Consider the following 16,056-nt stretch of genomic DNA (forward strand, 5'->3'; position numbering starts at 1 on the left):
AGATTTTGCATGACTGATATGTAGCATACAAAGTAATAAATCAGCCTGAACACAAACATTTCAAACTTTCTTCTACAAGACTACTACATACCTGATTTTTCATCTTGTACTTCGAATTCTGCACCAGCAGATCCCAAAAGTGATGCTCCATGCTGTAACAATCTACATATATCAAATCGGTCAAAATTCAATCGATCTGTAGTAGGTGAATCTTCCATAGCACTTTCTGAAGTAGATTCTAAATGAGGTTGAAAAATATTTAATTCAATCATAAAACCAAGTGCAGAATGAAAGAAAATAGCCACCTGTGGTGGCCATGTAACATTTTAAGGAAAGTAAACGGCAGAGGAAGTAGAAAAACTATTGTGAATTTATTTATGATCAGCACTTATTTATGAATAAACTATTTAATTGGTGGTTCCTCTTGTACAAACTATGAGAACGTCGCTGGGTGTATGTATAGCTGTTTTTCATTACAAAAGCACATTATTCTATGAAGAAATGGATCCCATATTGAAATGTTTGTTAAATATTATATTGTATTGGGACGCCTGGGTTGCTTAGTCAGTTAAGCATCTGCCTTCAGCTCAGATCACAATCCCAGAGTTCTGGAATTAAGTCCTGCATCGGACTCCTTGCTCAGTGGGGAGCCTGCTTCTTCCTCAGCCTCCTGCTCTCACCACTTGTGTGCATGCACTCTCTCTCTCTCTGACAAATAGATAAATAGAATCTTTAAAATACATTATCTCCATTTACTGTTTAAAACTTTTTAAGATTTTTTATTTATTTATTAGACCCAGAGAGAGAGGTCACAAGTAGGAAGAGAGGCAGGCAGAGAGAGAGAGAGAAGGAAGCAGGCTCCCTGCTGAGCAGAAAGCCCAATGCAGGACTCTATCCCAGGACCCTGAAATCATGACCTGAGCGGAAGGCGGCAGCTTAACCCACTGAGCCACCCAGGCGCCCACCCATTTACTGTTTAACTGTTTGAAAATACTACCAAGGTAACAGACTGAGTTCATCACAGTGCTAATCTGGAAAACAAACAGACTTATTCATATAAAAACTAATAAGCATCATTTGTTCCTACACCTAAGGAGTATCTACGATATGAAGCAGCTATTCATTCAAGAGGACTCCTCATAATATGAACAAATTAAAATCTCCTGGTAAATTGCTAAAATTATATATTCATCCCTAAAAGTATCATTAAATGTTTTGCGTTCCTCCCCCCAAAAAGTGTTATGCCATTATAAATTTTTAAATATATTACCTTGTTCATTTAGCAGTTTGTTTAGCTAGTACTTGCATATAATCCATTTATTAAACTAAACTATAATTATTTTAGTTTTTTCAGTGATGACAAGCAACCTTACCATAAATTTTAATGCGGGTTTAACTAATTTAATGTTTTATAAAAAGAATCTGAGTTCTAATATCTCTATATACCAAAATAAGCAGGGAAAATAAGCTAAAAAAGAAAGAGCTCCTTTTTAAAACAAGTTATAACTTCTAGTTACATATTTTATTTGAGAGAGAACAAATTAATACAGTCTCTCAACATAACAGGTACCAAATAATTAAAGCAAAAATTTTAGACAAGCTAAAATGTATGATAAAAGTGATGTTATCAAAATGACTTGAAAATGAAATCAGGCTGCACCACATTAAATTTTCACTTAAGGGATGTCTTGGTGGCTCAGTAGGTTAAGTGTCTGCCTTTAGCTCAGGTCATGATCCCAGGGTCCTGGGATCAAGTCCCACATCAGGCTCCATGCTCAGGGGGGAGCCTGTTTCTCCCTCTGCCTGACACCTCAATTACTTGTGCTCCCTCCTGTGCTCTCTTTCTTTCTCTCTGACAAACGAAATCTTTAAAGCAATTTTCATTTAGGGATGTCTGGGTGGCTTAGTCAGTTCAGTGTCTGCCTTCAGCTCGGGTCATGATCCCAGGGTCCTGGGATCAAGTTCCACATTGGGCTCCTTGCTCAGGTGGAAGCCTGTTTCTCCTTCTGCCTGCTTCTCCCTCTGCCTACCTCTCCCCCTGCTTGGCTCTCACACCCTCTCTGACAAATGAATAAATAAAATCTTTAAAAAAAATTTTTTTGTTTAATTAAAATGTATACCTTTACAAATTTTTAAAAGCATATGTTCATTTTTAAATATTATTTCAGGCAGTCAGAAATATAATTTCCACTAAAAGACATCTAAAGGAAACATTAGAAACTAAAGACCCCTCCAAATACCCATACATAAATGTGCTTAAATTTAGAAAATAATTACACTATTCTCCCAGCAACAAGAAAAAACACTGCTTCAACTATTTACACTGCGCTGGTTTAGATTCTTTTTTAAAGACATAAATTCCTGACAGAAGCAATAATCTCTTTAAATCAAGCATACTGGGGGCGCCTGGGTGGCTCAGTGGGTTAAGCCGCTGCCTTCGGCTCAGGTCATGATCTCAAGGTCCTGGGATCGAGTCCCGCATCGGGCTCTCTGCTCAGCAGGGAACCTGCTTCCTCCTTTCTCTCTCTCTCTCTGCCTGCCTCTCTGCCTACTTGTGATTTCTCTCTGTCAAATAAATAAAAATAAAATCTTAAAATAAATAAATAAATAAATCAAGCATACTGTATAGTTAATAATTTTAAAAATATATATGAAAACCCTGTACCCCTGAGGCTAATAATACATTATATGTTAATAAAAAATAAATAAAAGATTGATTAAAAAATATATATATATAAGAAAACATAGTTTATCTAGTAGTTATTTAAAAGCATTGTGGAAGAGACACCTGGGTGGCTCAGTCAGCTATCTACCTTCGGCTCAGGTCATGATCTCAGGGTCCTAGGACTGAGTCACACATGGGGCTCTGCACTCAGCAGGGTGTCTGCTTCTCCCTCTCCCTCTGCCCCTTCCCACCCTTCACATGCACTCTCTCTCAAAGTCTTTAAAAAAAAAAAAAAATGCATGGTGAAAATCACTGACAAACTGTATCTGAAAAAATTAAGCCTTTAAATTAAAATTGAAATTATTAAAATATAAAATGTATAGTTAATTCTATAGGTAGATATTTACTACAAACTATTTTTACCACTTAAAAGCACCTTGTTTGGTTCTTGGTACTGGATTCCATTCAGGTACATTTTTCACTATAGCTTCAACAGCTTGTCCAGCTGCAATCCGGGTATCCCAATTAGTACTCCTTAAATATATCAACACCTTAAAAAATTATAAGATAGAATAGTTATACCAAAAATATTGTTTGTTCAAAGTAGCCAGAACAGAGAAATACAAAGTTACTTGTTATTAAATTGTAATTTAGCAGCTATTGGGACTTTACATACAAATTTATATAAAACATCTTAGAATTATTAATATTATTTACAAATTTTATCATTCACAGGAATATCACTATACCTTAAAAAAAAGGAAACAGGAAACTTTCAGTTAAAAATTACTTAATACATTAAAAAAATAACCTACCTTTTAATACAGTAAAAAACAAAAGGTTTATTTTCATCAAGTCCCATTACTTAATGCAAAGGGTTAAGTTGTAAAAACTAGCAGAAAGAACAAGTGAGTTCAGCAGGACTGGAAGATAGAAGATCAATATACAAAAATCAACTGTTTTGCTAAATGCTTTCAATAAACAATTTAAAAATAAAATTTTTAAAATCCCATTTATAATAGCACCAAAAAGCATAAAATATCTAAATGTAAACTTAACAAAGTACAAGACTCATATACTGAAAACTACAGAAAAAATCAAAATACCATTGAAAGAAATGAAACAAAATCTAAATAAACAAACACAAGGACACCTCCCCTCATGCTTGTGGATCTAAAAATTTAATACTGTTGTAAGTAATACTCCCTCAATTGATCTACTGATTCAATAAAATTACTATCAAAATCCTAGCTGAGATTTTTGCAGAAATGAGTAAGTTGATCCCAAAATTTATATGGAAATGCAAGGGACCGAGAATCACCAAAACAATCTTGTAAAAAAATAATAAAGTTGGTATACTCACACTTCTTGATTTCAAAATTTACTACTAAGCAACAGTAATCAAGACAGTGTGGTACTGGCAAAAGGACAGATACACAGACCAATGGAATAGAATTGAGAGTCTAGAAAAAAACCATCTATGGTCAACTGATTTTCAAGAGTGCCAGGATAATTCAATGGGTGGAAAGAATAGTTTTTTCTACAAATGGTGCTTGGGCAACAAAATAATTATTGTGAACACCTAATACCACACACATATAAACAAAATAACTCAGGATGAGCCAAAAGTCTAAAAGTAAGACTATATAATTCTTAGAAGAAAACACAGGGGTAAATTGTTGTGACCTTGGACTAGGCAAGATTTCTTAGATATGATCCCAAAAAGCAAAAGAGATATGAAAAAGGGATAAATCTAACTAAATCAAAATTGATAACTTTTATGCTTCAAAGGGTACCATCAGGACAGTGAAAAGACAACCACAGACTGGAAGAACATATTTGCAAATGAAATACCTCGTAAGGAGCTTGTATCCAAAATATATAGAGAACTATTACAATTCGATATTAAAAGAACAAATATCCCACTTAAAAATGGGCAAAGGAGGGGCGCCTGAGTGGCTCAGTCATTAAGTGTCTGCCTTTGGCTCAGGTCATGATCCCAGGGTCCTGGAATCAAGCCCCACATCAGGCTCCCTTGCTCAGCGGGAAGCTTACTTGTCCCTCTCCCACTCCCCCTGCTTGTGTTCCCTCTCTCGCTGTCTCTGTCAAATAAATTAAAAAAAAAAAAAAAAAATGGGCAAAGGATCTAGAGGAGCCTGGGTGACTTAGATAGTAAAGCGTCTGCCTCTTGATCTCAGTTCAGGTCATGATCTCAGGGGTTGTGAGATCAAGCCCCACACTGGGCTCCACACTGGGCATGGAGCCTTGTTTAAGATTCTCCCTCTCTCTCCCTCCCCCACAAAAAAGAAGAACTGGGTGAAGGATCTGAAGAGAGAGTTCTCCAAAAAAGATATACCAAGGGTCAATAAACATGTGAAAAGATGTTCAAAATCACTAGTCACCAGAAAAACGCAAGTCAAAACTACAATGACGCATCACTTCACACTCACTAGTACGGGAACAAAGTCAGTTAATAACAAGCATTGGCAAGGATGTAAAAAAAAAAAATCAGCTCTCTCATACACTACTGTTAGGAATGTAAACAATGGAGCCAGCTTGGAAAATAGTCTGGCAGTTCCTCATAGAGTTAAAAATAGTTACTATAGAGGCGCCTGGGTGGCTCAGTGGGTTAAAGCCTCTGCCTTCGGCTCAGGTCATGATCTCAGGATCTTGGGATCGAGCCCTGCATTGGGCTCTCTGCTCAGTGGGGAGCCTGCTTCCTCCTCTCTCTCTGCCTACTGTGATCTCTGTCTGTCAAATAAATAAATAAAATCTTAAAAAAAAAAAAAAAGTTACTATATGATCCAGCAATTCTATCCACAGGTATAAACCCCAGAGAAATAAAACATATGCCCCACAAAAACTTGTACATGAATTTTTATAGCAGTATTATTCATCAAAGGCCAAAAAGGGGAAACAACTCAACTGTCCATCAACTGATTAACAGATAAGATGTGATATATCCACATAATATATTCATATCATATCCATAAAATGGAATATTATTTGGCAATAAAAAGGAATGAAGTAATGAAACAAGCTTCAATATGAAAGAAACTTAAAAATATTAAGTGAAATAAACTAGTCACATTTATATAAAATTTTCAGAACTGGCAAATCTACAGGCAGAAAGTAGATGAGGGGTTACCTAGGAGTAGATATGGGAGGGACAGTGATGGAGAATTACTAAAATGGGCATGAGGTTTCTTTTTGAGGAAATAAAAATGTTTTAAAAATTACGTTGCGGTGATGATTGCACGTATCTAAAATTTTTGAGGGGCACCAGGCTGGCTCAGTGGGTGGAGCATCTGACTCTTGGTCTTGGGACTGTAAATACAAGCACTATACTAAAAATAAAATCTTAAAAATAAATAACTTGAAAATAAAATCTTTAAAAGAAAACTTTAAAAAGTCTTTAAACAAGTAAGATAAACAACTGAATCACACAACAAGGAGTTTTAAAAACAAAACCAAAATGCAACAGGAAAACACTGAGGGGAGAGAAGAGAAGGTAAGAGGGGAGAAGGTACAAAATACAAACTTTGCCTCTTTTGGAATTCTTTGATGACAGCCAATATGCCAGGATCTAAGTTAAGAAGACCAGAACTCAGAAGGCTGGAAACCTTTCCTCAGTTCAGCACAAATTAATTCTGCTGTTTCCAGTTTCAAATCATTCAGGGGAAAACCCTAGGGTGAGAAGAAATGGGTATGCCTCTCTATACCCTACCTTATGCATGAGTAGAATAGTGTCTAATACATGCCCCTCTTCACTCTGAGAATATGGAGCCTGTGGATATCAAGTCGCTGTCTCCTCATCTACGTATTAGTTAGAAAGTTCTGATAATATCTAAGTTGTAAATACACTGGAAAAGTTACTGTCAGCCCTCATGATGGGAACCATATCACAGAGATTTGTATATTCAAAAGGTCTTAGAACTCTTACTCCTATGAATCAAGAAGGGACAAATGAGAATGAAAGGAAGGAATAAGGGGCACCTGGGTGGCTCAGTCGGTTAAGCATCTGCCTTTGGCTCAGGTTGTGATCCTGGGGTTGTGGCATCAAGCTCCACACTGGGCTCCCTGCCTGCTTGGTGGGGAGTCTGCTTCTCCTCCTTCCTCTTAACCCTTGCTCATATGTTCTCTCCCTCTTACATAAGTAAATAAAGGTAATAAAAGAAAGGAAGAGAGGGAGGGAGGGAGGGAAAGGGTGGGGAGGGAAGAAATGGTGGGTGGGTGGAAGGGAAGGAAGGAGGGAATAAGACCAGCAGGAAGAAAGGGACCTTGGGATTTCCATATTGTATCCCAACCCTATCCTCTATTCCCACCCTCTTTCCAATCCAAGCCCCCAACACACAAAGCACTCCAGTTTTTACTTCGTATGCCAGAAAAAGATTTTATTCAAGATTTGTTTTAGAGAGAGATAAAGAGAGAACATGTACATGCACATGAGGAGGGAGGGTTGGGGACAGGGGCAGAGGGAGAGAGTCTTCAAGCAGACTCCCCACTGAGGTCAGAGCCCACATGGGGCCCAATCCCACAAACCAGAAGATCATGACCTGAGCTGAAACCAACACTTGGATGCTCAACTGACTGAGCCACCCAGGCGCCCCTGCATGTCAGAGAATTATTAAACACATGGAAAGTGTTGCTTACCATTATCAAGCACACTTCTACAAGCCCAGAGAGTTCAGTAAAAATACAGTCATTGCTTAGGGAAAGAATATAGGCTAGTATTTTGAAAACACTGATCCATCGAAGCAGAAAACCTCCACTTTCAAACAGGTGATAACTTAAAATGTAGTAACTAGTTTCTCATATATTTCCATTATTTCCCATGAGTTTCAATCCATTTTAAGACTGTCAACTATGATATAATTACTAGCCGTTAGGAACAAGCCAGACCACTAACAGACTAGATTAACAACTTATTACCAAATTGGGTCAGATTCAAATTTGTGCCACAGGCAAAAGGTTATATATTGTCAAATCCCTAAGATAATTAAACTTGATGTATAAAAAAAAAAAAAATTTAAATCTTGTGATAAAAAAGAAAGACCAAATTAAAAAAAAAATCTGGAGAAATAGTAAGATAGTTAATGGAACTGGAAGACCACAAATTGCCACTAAAATAAAACAATTTCTATTGTTCTACTCCTATCCACAGACAAACTTCTACAATTGCTTTATACTAAAATTAAAAAAGAGTTCTTACTTTAGATAAAAGATTGTTTAGTTCATGGGGATGAAGCTTTACCACTTCTCCAAGTTGCTGTGCAGCAGCTTTTCTTGTAACTGGAGTAGTGCCAGTATCCAGTAAGATAAAAAGACGATCAAGCCTAAAATAACAAAAATATAATGATTATTCTGAAACATGTTTCCTCATAGGTATAAGTTTAAGTCAATAAATGTGTTGAGCATTTATGAATGAAGAAGACCTATTCTAGGGCTGTGGGAGAATTTCTATGATTAAGGAACCTGCAGTTGGGGGTAGGAATAAGCAGGAAGGCAAGTACACAAATAATTAGAATACAGGGGACAGTAACATATGTGTCAGAAAAGAAGTACAAATGTGCTCTGAAGAGTGGGAACAGAGGTAATAAATACTACATAACCCCAACTGTGTAATACTGAAAAATCTTCATGAAATAAATGGTGTTAAGAGATGGACCTTAGGGACACCTGGGTGGCTCAGTTGGTTGGGCAGCTGCCTTCAGCTCAGGTCATGATCCCAGCGTCCTGGGATCAAGTCCCACATCGGGCTCCTTGCTTGGCAGGGAGCCTGCTTCCCCCTCTGCCTATGCCTGCCACTCTGTCTGCCTGTGCTCACTCTCGCTCCTCTCTCTCTGACAAATAAATAAATAAAATCTTTAAAAAAAAAAAAAAAAAAAAAAAAAGATGGGCGCCTGGGTGGCTCAGTGGGTTAAGCCGCTGCCTTCAGCTCAGGTCATGATCTCGGGGTCCTGGGATCGAGTCCCGCATCGGGCTCTCTGCTCAGCAGGGAGCCTGCTTCCCTCTCTCTCTCTCTCTGCCTGCCTCTCTGCCTACTTGTGATCTCTGTCAAATAAATAAATAAAATCTTTAAAAAAAAAAAAAAAAAAAAGAGATGGACCTTAATAGGTCGATCATGAATGAAGGTTTGTGTTCAAGAAAGCAATGGAACTGGAACTCTATTTTAGGAAGATTAATCTGGCAGCAGTAGGAAGCATGAAGTGTAATGGAAGAAAGCTTTAAGAGAGTCTTAGGTTAAAAGTACAGACCTGAACTACCATCTAGGGAAGAAGCATAGAAAGAAGTTGGGAGTGGGGTGCCTGGGTGGCTCAGTCAGTTAAGCAGCTGCCTTTGGCTCAGGTCATGATCTCAGGGCCCTGGGACACAGCCTGGAATCAGGCTCCCTGCTGGGGGGGGGGGGTCTGCTTCTCCCTCTGCCCCCCCCCCGCTCACATGCACACTCTCTGTCTCTCTCAAATAAATAAATAAAATTTAAAAATTAAAGAAAAGAAGAAATTGAGAGAGAGGCTGCAGACAGTAAACACACATGGTACAATAACGAAATGTCAAGAAAATTAAAGGACTCTCGAACTCTGAATCTTAGAAAATAAAGATGTCATTTTTAAAATGGGAAGAAACAGTGGAGAAAATACCATGGGAAAAGCTGGTAAGTTTACTAGCGGCAGGGACAAGATAGCTAGGAGAGACCAAAAAGGATAGCTGGAATAGAGATCTTAAGTTCAGGAAGAGTTGAGATTAAAGGTATAAAGGTATATGGGGCCATTTGTATAGAAGCAACAAATATGGCAATAAATAAGATCTCTGAGTAAAATATTTCGAAAGGCATATAGCATAATGGCATCAATTCTAGAGCTACAACACCACAGTTCAAATTCCAATTCTGCCATTTATCCAATGAATAAAGCCACAATGCCTTATACCTGAAATAGGTAATAAGAAGTGGAACACTGTGTTACTATTATTTTGGAATACAGGAAAATCCTAAGGTTTTAGAAGGGCAAAGTCACAAGTAACTACCATCAACCATGCACATATCATAAATGTAGCTTTCCTATCATACTACTAATTAGTGAGGCAAAATGAATGCTGTAGGTAATGAGAAGAAGGCAGCTTCATACTTCATATATAGAATAAATGGGTACTTTTAAAAAGATGGAGGATGGGGTCCAGTGGGTCAGTCAGCTTAGCATCCAACTCTTAGTTTCGGCTCAGGTCATAATCTCAGGGTGGTGAGATGGAGTCTGAGTCGGGTTTCACAGTCAGTTGGGAGTCTGCTTCTCCTCTCCCTCTGCCCTTCCCCACCATTTGCACTTGTGCACTTGCACACTCTCTCTCTAAAATAAATAAATAAATTTGTAAAAACATTTTTTAAAAAGATAGAGGATGACAAGGGGCAAAGTTAAATCCTATATGAGGGAAGATTTAGTGAATATATTTTCAAATTTTATCTAATAAGAAATAGAAAGTAAGGACTCAATGAAGCTCATATTTTACTTCTGGGATTATTTTTCTATCACAAAGAGCTAAAAAAAATTACACAACAAAGCTCTGAAAACCTTTTATAAGAAAAGATAAAGCTTTAGAGGCAGATGAAATGGACAGAATTGTTCTTTTCTTTTTTCTGATAGTATTTATCAAACTAGCCAGTCACTAACAAGCACAAAGTCATTGTAATTAATAAAAAATAGAACTAAAATACAAGAACGTTCAAGAACGGCCAAAAGTATTATAAAAAGTTTTTAACTGCTTCCGAACAAAACACTAAGAGGTAAGGTTCAAATTTATAGTTAAGGGTATGTAGGAAGGACAAATTTTAAGAAAAATATGTGAGGTAATAAAAAAGCCAGTGGCATAAACCGGAGTAATATAACAGTTCCTGCTTCCAATATACTGAATGGCACACAGAGTGATTATAAAGAAATTAATTTTTGTAAGACATACAAAAATTAATTTACTTTATATATACAGACACATCCCACTTGCTAACACAATATTTCTCCTTATTAATTCAAGGCCATCTAAATACTTGCCTTTACCCATTCATTCATCAGGTTTTGCTACAGGATTTGGTGAACAGTGACTCAGAGACAGTAAGAAAAGGGAGAAAAAAATTTTTTGACAGCTGGTGTTATTTAAAAGTTCTAAGACTAAGTCCCTTCCCCATAAAATGATTTCCCTTACCCATCCCATATATAACTCTCAGAATTCCCCTTAAATTATTTTCATCTTTAAATCAAGTAATGATGTTGGTACGCCTAGGTGGCTCAGTGGGTTAAGCCTCTGCCTTCAGCTCAGGTCATGATCTCAGGGTCCTGGGATTGAGGCCTGCATCGGGCTCTCTGCTCAGCAGGGAGCCTGCTTCTCCCTCTCTCTCTCTCTCTGTGTCAAATAAATAAATAAAATCTTAAAAAAAAAAATCAACTTGTGATGTTAAAGTTCTTGAGGATCATCTCTGAACCTCCACAACAAACATCTGCACATTGCTGTGACTCTATGATATTGTCCATGAAATTTGCAGAAAGAAATTTCAGATAGCGACACCTGGGTGGCTCAGTATTTATGCAGTTGCCTTTGGTTCATGTCATGATCCCAGTGTCCTGGGATCAAGCCCCACATCGGGCTCCCTGCTTGGCAGGAAGCCTGCTTTCCCTCTCCTAAACCCCCTGTTCGTATTCCCCCTCTCGTTGTTTCTGTCAAATAAATAAATAAAATCTTGAAAAAAAAAAAAAAAGAGGGGTGTCACTGGGTGGCTCAGTGGGTTAATCCTCTATCTTCAGCTCAGGTCATGGTCTGAGTCCTGGGATTGAGCCCCATGTCAGGCTCCCTGCTTCCCCTCTTTTTGCCTGCCTCTCTGCCTACTTGTGATCTCTCTATCTGTGTCAAATATATAAATAAAATCTTAAAAAAAAAATTTCAAAACATCTGGGATGCCTGGGTGGCTCAGTCTGTTAAGAATCTGCCTTCAGTTCACGTCATGATCCCTGGGTCCTGGGAGCAAGCCCTGCATTGGGCTCCCTGCTCAGCAGGGAGTCTGCAACACCCTCTCCCTCTGCCCCTCCCCGCTGCTTGTGCTTTCCCTAAAATAAATAAATAAAATCTTTACCAAAAAATCTTCCATATTATATGGCAGGCAAAATTATCAAAAATTAAGTTAGTTTGGGCGCCTGGGTGGCTCAGTGGGTTAAGCCACTGCCTTCGGCTCAGGTCATGATCTCAGGGTCCTGGGATAGAGTCCCGCATTGGGCTCTCTGCTCAGCAGGGAGCCTGCTTCCTCCTCTCTCTCTCTGCCTGCCTCTCTGCCTACTTGTGATCTCTCTCTGTCAAATAAATAAATAAAATCTTAAAAAAAAAATTAAGTTAGTTTTATTACAAAGAACAGGTTAGTCTTAGATCAAGTTTATGCTACTGTAAGTGGACTTGCTGCATGTATTCTTTATAACAATATCAGGCTCAGGGCACCTGGGTGGCTCAATCACTTAAGCATCTGCCTTCATCTCAGGTCATGGTCCCAGGATCCTGGGATTGAGCCCCGTGTCAGACTCCCTAGCTCAAGAGGGAGCCTGCTTCTCCCTCTCCCTCTGCCTGTGCTCTCTCTGTCAAAAAAAAAAAAAAAAAAAAAAAAAAAAAAAAAAAAAAAAAAAAAAAAAACAGTATCAGGCTCTTGGGGCACCAGGGTGGTGATCTGATTTCGGCTCAGGTCATGATCTCCAGGTTGTGAGATCTAGCCCCGTCTCTGGCTAGAGAGACATCTCTGGAGAGAGAAATTCTCTCTCCCTCTCCCACTCCCGACCCCTCTCTCTCTCCCACTCTTTAAAAAAAAAAAAAATCACAATACTGGCCTCTCATATATGGACACAGTTTACATAGATTTAGGACTTTCCTCCAGAAAACTGGGGCAAAATGGAAAACTACACTAGAAGTTAGGAGACTTTTAGAGGTCCTACTTCTGTCACATGTTGGAGGACTTAAGAAAGTTACCTTCGCTTAACCTCTTACTTTGGAGGGTAAAACTAGATAATTTAAGTGTATTTTACACTTTTGCATCATTGTGAGGGTTTTTTTTTTTTCACTTTTTTTTCTTATGTAACATAACATCTGTCGTATCTTCGACTTATTTGATGCCAAGTTCCTTAGACTTCACCTCTAGAAAGATTTCAACTACTACATAATTCTTTTTTCATTACAGAGACTCTGTTTTGTTTTTTAAAGATTTTATTTATTTATTTGTGTGTGTGTGAGAGAGAGTGTGCACACAAGCAGGGGGAGCAGTAGGCAGAGGGAAAATCAGGCTCCTCTTCAAGCAAGGAGCCTGATGTGGGACTCAATCCCAGGACACTGGGATCATGACCTGAGCTGAAGGCAAATACTTAACCAACTGAGCCACCCAGGTATCCCAGATTCTTCTGCCTTTTTGATCAAAAGCAAAACTAGCTGCAAAATGAACACTGTAAGGAAGTGACTGTTTATAAATCTGTGTGTAAAAAGTTAAAAGAAAATGGACAGTTTCCAAAGTTCTCCCCAATCATATCCTCTTTACTCAAGCCCCAAATACATACCATTCCCTATGCCTTAAAAAGGAATGGACTACATACTTCACTGAGTGGATCTCTAGCCTTTGGAACATAAATTGTCTTAAGTTTTCCCCTCACTATCTCCAAAGATTGCTCTTTACACTCATCCTCTCTATTTCAAATGGAAAGATTATCCTCACCCCTCTTCAAGGCTTAGATATTATCCTACTGTTTCCTTGATACCATCCCCTTCTATCTTCATTCAATTATCCTTTCTTTAATGCCTTAAATCACTGCCTTATTCCCTTCTACCTTCAAATATGCAAAGGTCTCTGAAAAGAAAATAAACTGCTTGACCTTCATCTTCTAGCATGCTTTTTCTTTTTTATTGTCAAGCATCATGAACAAATGTTTAAAATCATTTCTTTTGGGTGCCTGGGAGGCTCAGTTGGTTAAGCCTCTGCCTTCGGCTCAGGTCATGATCTCAGGATCCTGGGATGAAGCCCCACATCAAGCTCCCTGCTCAGTGGGGAACCCTCTCCCTCTGCCTGCCACTAACCCCTGCTTGTGCTCTCTCTTTCTCTTTCTCTCAAATAAATAAATAAAATCTGGGGAAAAAATCACTTCTTTTATTTCCTCACTACACACAATTTAATCCTTATCAGTCAAGTTTCTATTCTTCTCTTCTATTGAATGGCACACCTGATGGTCACTAATGAACTTGTAAACTCCAAATTCAATTTCTTTTGGTTAAGTCCTATTTTCATGATTCTTCTATCACATCTGATATCAGTAAGTACCCCATTTTAAAGATACTTTTTTACCTAAGTTTTCACATTATATTACCCTGTTCATATCTGAATTCTCAATTCTTCCTCTGGTATCCCTAACTCTTAATATGTACATTCTCCCATAATCAATCCTTGGCTCCTCACCTCACCAGTTCCCTGAGGAAACTATAGTGTTACTTGTTTGAACTATAACACATCACAAATCATCCTCAATCTAGTCCATATGGGAGACACAGTTTCAACTGCCTGGTGAGCTTAACTCCAAGGTAATGTGATCTTATTGCCAGATTTCTTCCTAAAGCATCTTTTGATCCAATTATTACCTTACTCTAAAACTGTCAATGGCTCATCATTGCCTAACAGATAGTAATCAAAAACAAATAAGTACCTCCCCAACATGGACCTTTATGATTTTCACAATTTCTTCTATACCATTTTCCACTTGGAATGTCTTTTCTTGTCTCAATTCTTCAACTAGCTCCCATCCATCAAGATTTAAAGTCCTTTACCCTCTTGAAACTATCTCAGGTTGCTGTATCATAGAGATTAATTCCTCTTCTGAAATCTACATGAATTCTCATCTTGAATAACCATTTTGGTATTTGTTATGCTCTTTGGGGGCATCTCTTACACTAATTCATCCCATGATGTCTTGTGCTCATGAGGCTTCACTTCCTCCAAAGATTCTTTGCTCAGTATTAAAACAATTCTTTAGTTAGTATTAAAGTGCAAGTTTCTTAGGGCCACGTTTATACATCATTTTTAAGTAAACAAAGTGTATGCTAAAAAAAAAGTGAGCTATATTAGAATTTTTTTTGCTTCCTTTGAGAAACATCCTTAATTTGTAATAGCTATATTATATAAATACAAGTTGTAAAAATAACAGACTGGGGTACCTGGGTGGTTCAGTCAGTTAGGCATCCAGCTCAGGTCATGATTCCAGGATCATGAGATCAGGCTCAGCCCTGGGCTGCACACTCAGCAGGGAGTCTACTTGTGATTCTCTCTCCCACTCTGCACCCACCCCTGCTCACATGAGCTCTCTCTCTCTCTCATAAATAAATCTTTTAAAAAAAGAAAAACAAAAAACAAACAGAACTGATGCTAAGGTAATGTTTCAGTAAGTGATAAAATCAGCCCAGCAGTATTCCAGCATTCAGAACATCAAGGCAGTTATACCTGCTCCAAAAAGCAAGATGAGAAAGAGACCATGAAGTAGGCACTGTATTCCTTCAAAAATCTCCACCCTTCCTAAACTTTCCTTTAGTCTCCTGCTACCCAGCTTCATTAGAGCCACACTCCTGGCCTTTTGACTCCTCTCTAACCTAATGCTGATCCTGTCTCATAACCACGCAGTTCCTCTCTCTCCTTTATGCAAAGCCTTTTAATCCAATGCCGTGTCATGTAACCTATGCTCCTCCAGCAGCCAACTGTCTTGGGATAACAGATTAGTCCACTCTCTCACCCAATCCAGGCCTATTTATCCTCACATCTTCCACGTTGGTGGTAACCAAACTTGCCTCCTTGAATAGAGGAATGGGGATATAAGAATACGTCTTTGGTTTTTTGAAGATCTCTCATCCTCTATCCAGAATAGCAGAATAAACACCACACAAAAGGAAGAACAAAGGAATGAGCAGACCAGGATCTGACAAGAGGGCAATCTGTCCTGTTACCCCAAGGCAGCCAGCTATGAGGCAAGCATCACGGCCAGGACACAATACCAGGAAAAGGCTGGTATGGCAACTGGTGGGGGGAAGGGCAAGGGCATGAGACAAGGTCAGAATTATGTTGGAGGGCAGGTAGGGCCCTTGGTGAAGGAGAATGTGACAGAAGCTAGGTGGTCAGAAGAGAAAGGAAGTTAAAAGAAGGGCTAACTGTGGAAACACAGTACTTACCACAATACTTCTTTTTGGCTAAAACTTCTCTTGCAGAACAGCTAGTAGGAAAAAAATGCCATTCTTCATTCTTTGAAGGATAGATAGATGGAGGAGAAAGAGGGAATAGATGTCAAGCTGTATGAAAGGTACCAAAGACTGGAAGAATAATTTAAATAGAATAGAAGGCAATTATATTTGAC

General features: G+C 38.5%; 2 protein-coding genes across 3 annotated transcripts in view; one reads left to right on the forward strand and one right to left on the reverse strand.

Moving 5' to 3' along the window:
• Positions 1–16,056, forward strand: part of FGFBP3 (fibroblast growth factor binding protein 3) — a 132,473-nt gene that overhangs the window by 94,813 nt on the left and 21,604 nt on the right. The gene's annotated exons all lie outside the window — the stretch shown is intronic.
• The window catches only part of BTAF1 (B-TFIID TATA-box binding protein associated factor 1), a 98,753-nt gene that overhangs the window by 75,221 nt on the left and 7,476 nt on the right, over positions 1–16,056 (reverse strand). Inside the window, exons 2-4 of the mRNA XM_004749665.3 lie at positions 7,878–8,001; positions 3,102–3,216; positions 92–238 (exon numbers count right to left, since the gene is read on the reverse strand). Coding sequence (XP_004749722.1) covers positions 92–238; positions 3,102–3,216; positions 7,878–8,001 — 386 coding nt within the window. The remainder of the gene's footprint in view (positions 1–91; positions 239–3,101; positions 3,217–7,877; positions 8,002–16,056) is intronic.

Source organism: Mustela putorius, unplaced genomic scaffold (genome assembly GCF_011764305.1).
Source record: "Mustela putorius furo isolate JIRA1106 unplaced genomic scaffold, ASM1176430v1.1 tig00003909_pilon_pilon_pilon, whole genome shotgun sequence".
Classification (NCBI taxonomy): Eukaryota; Metazoa; Chordata; class Mammalia; order Carnivora; family Mustelidae; genus Mustela; species Mustela putorius.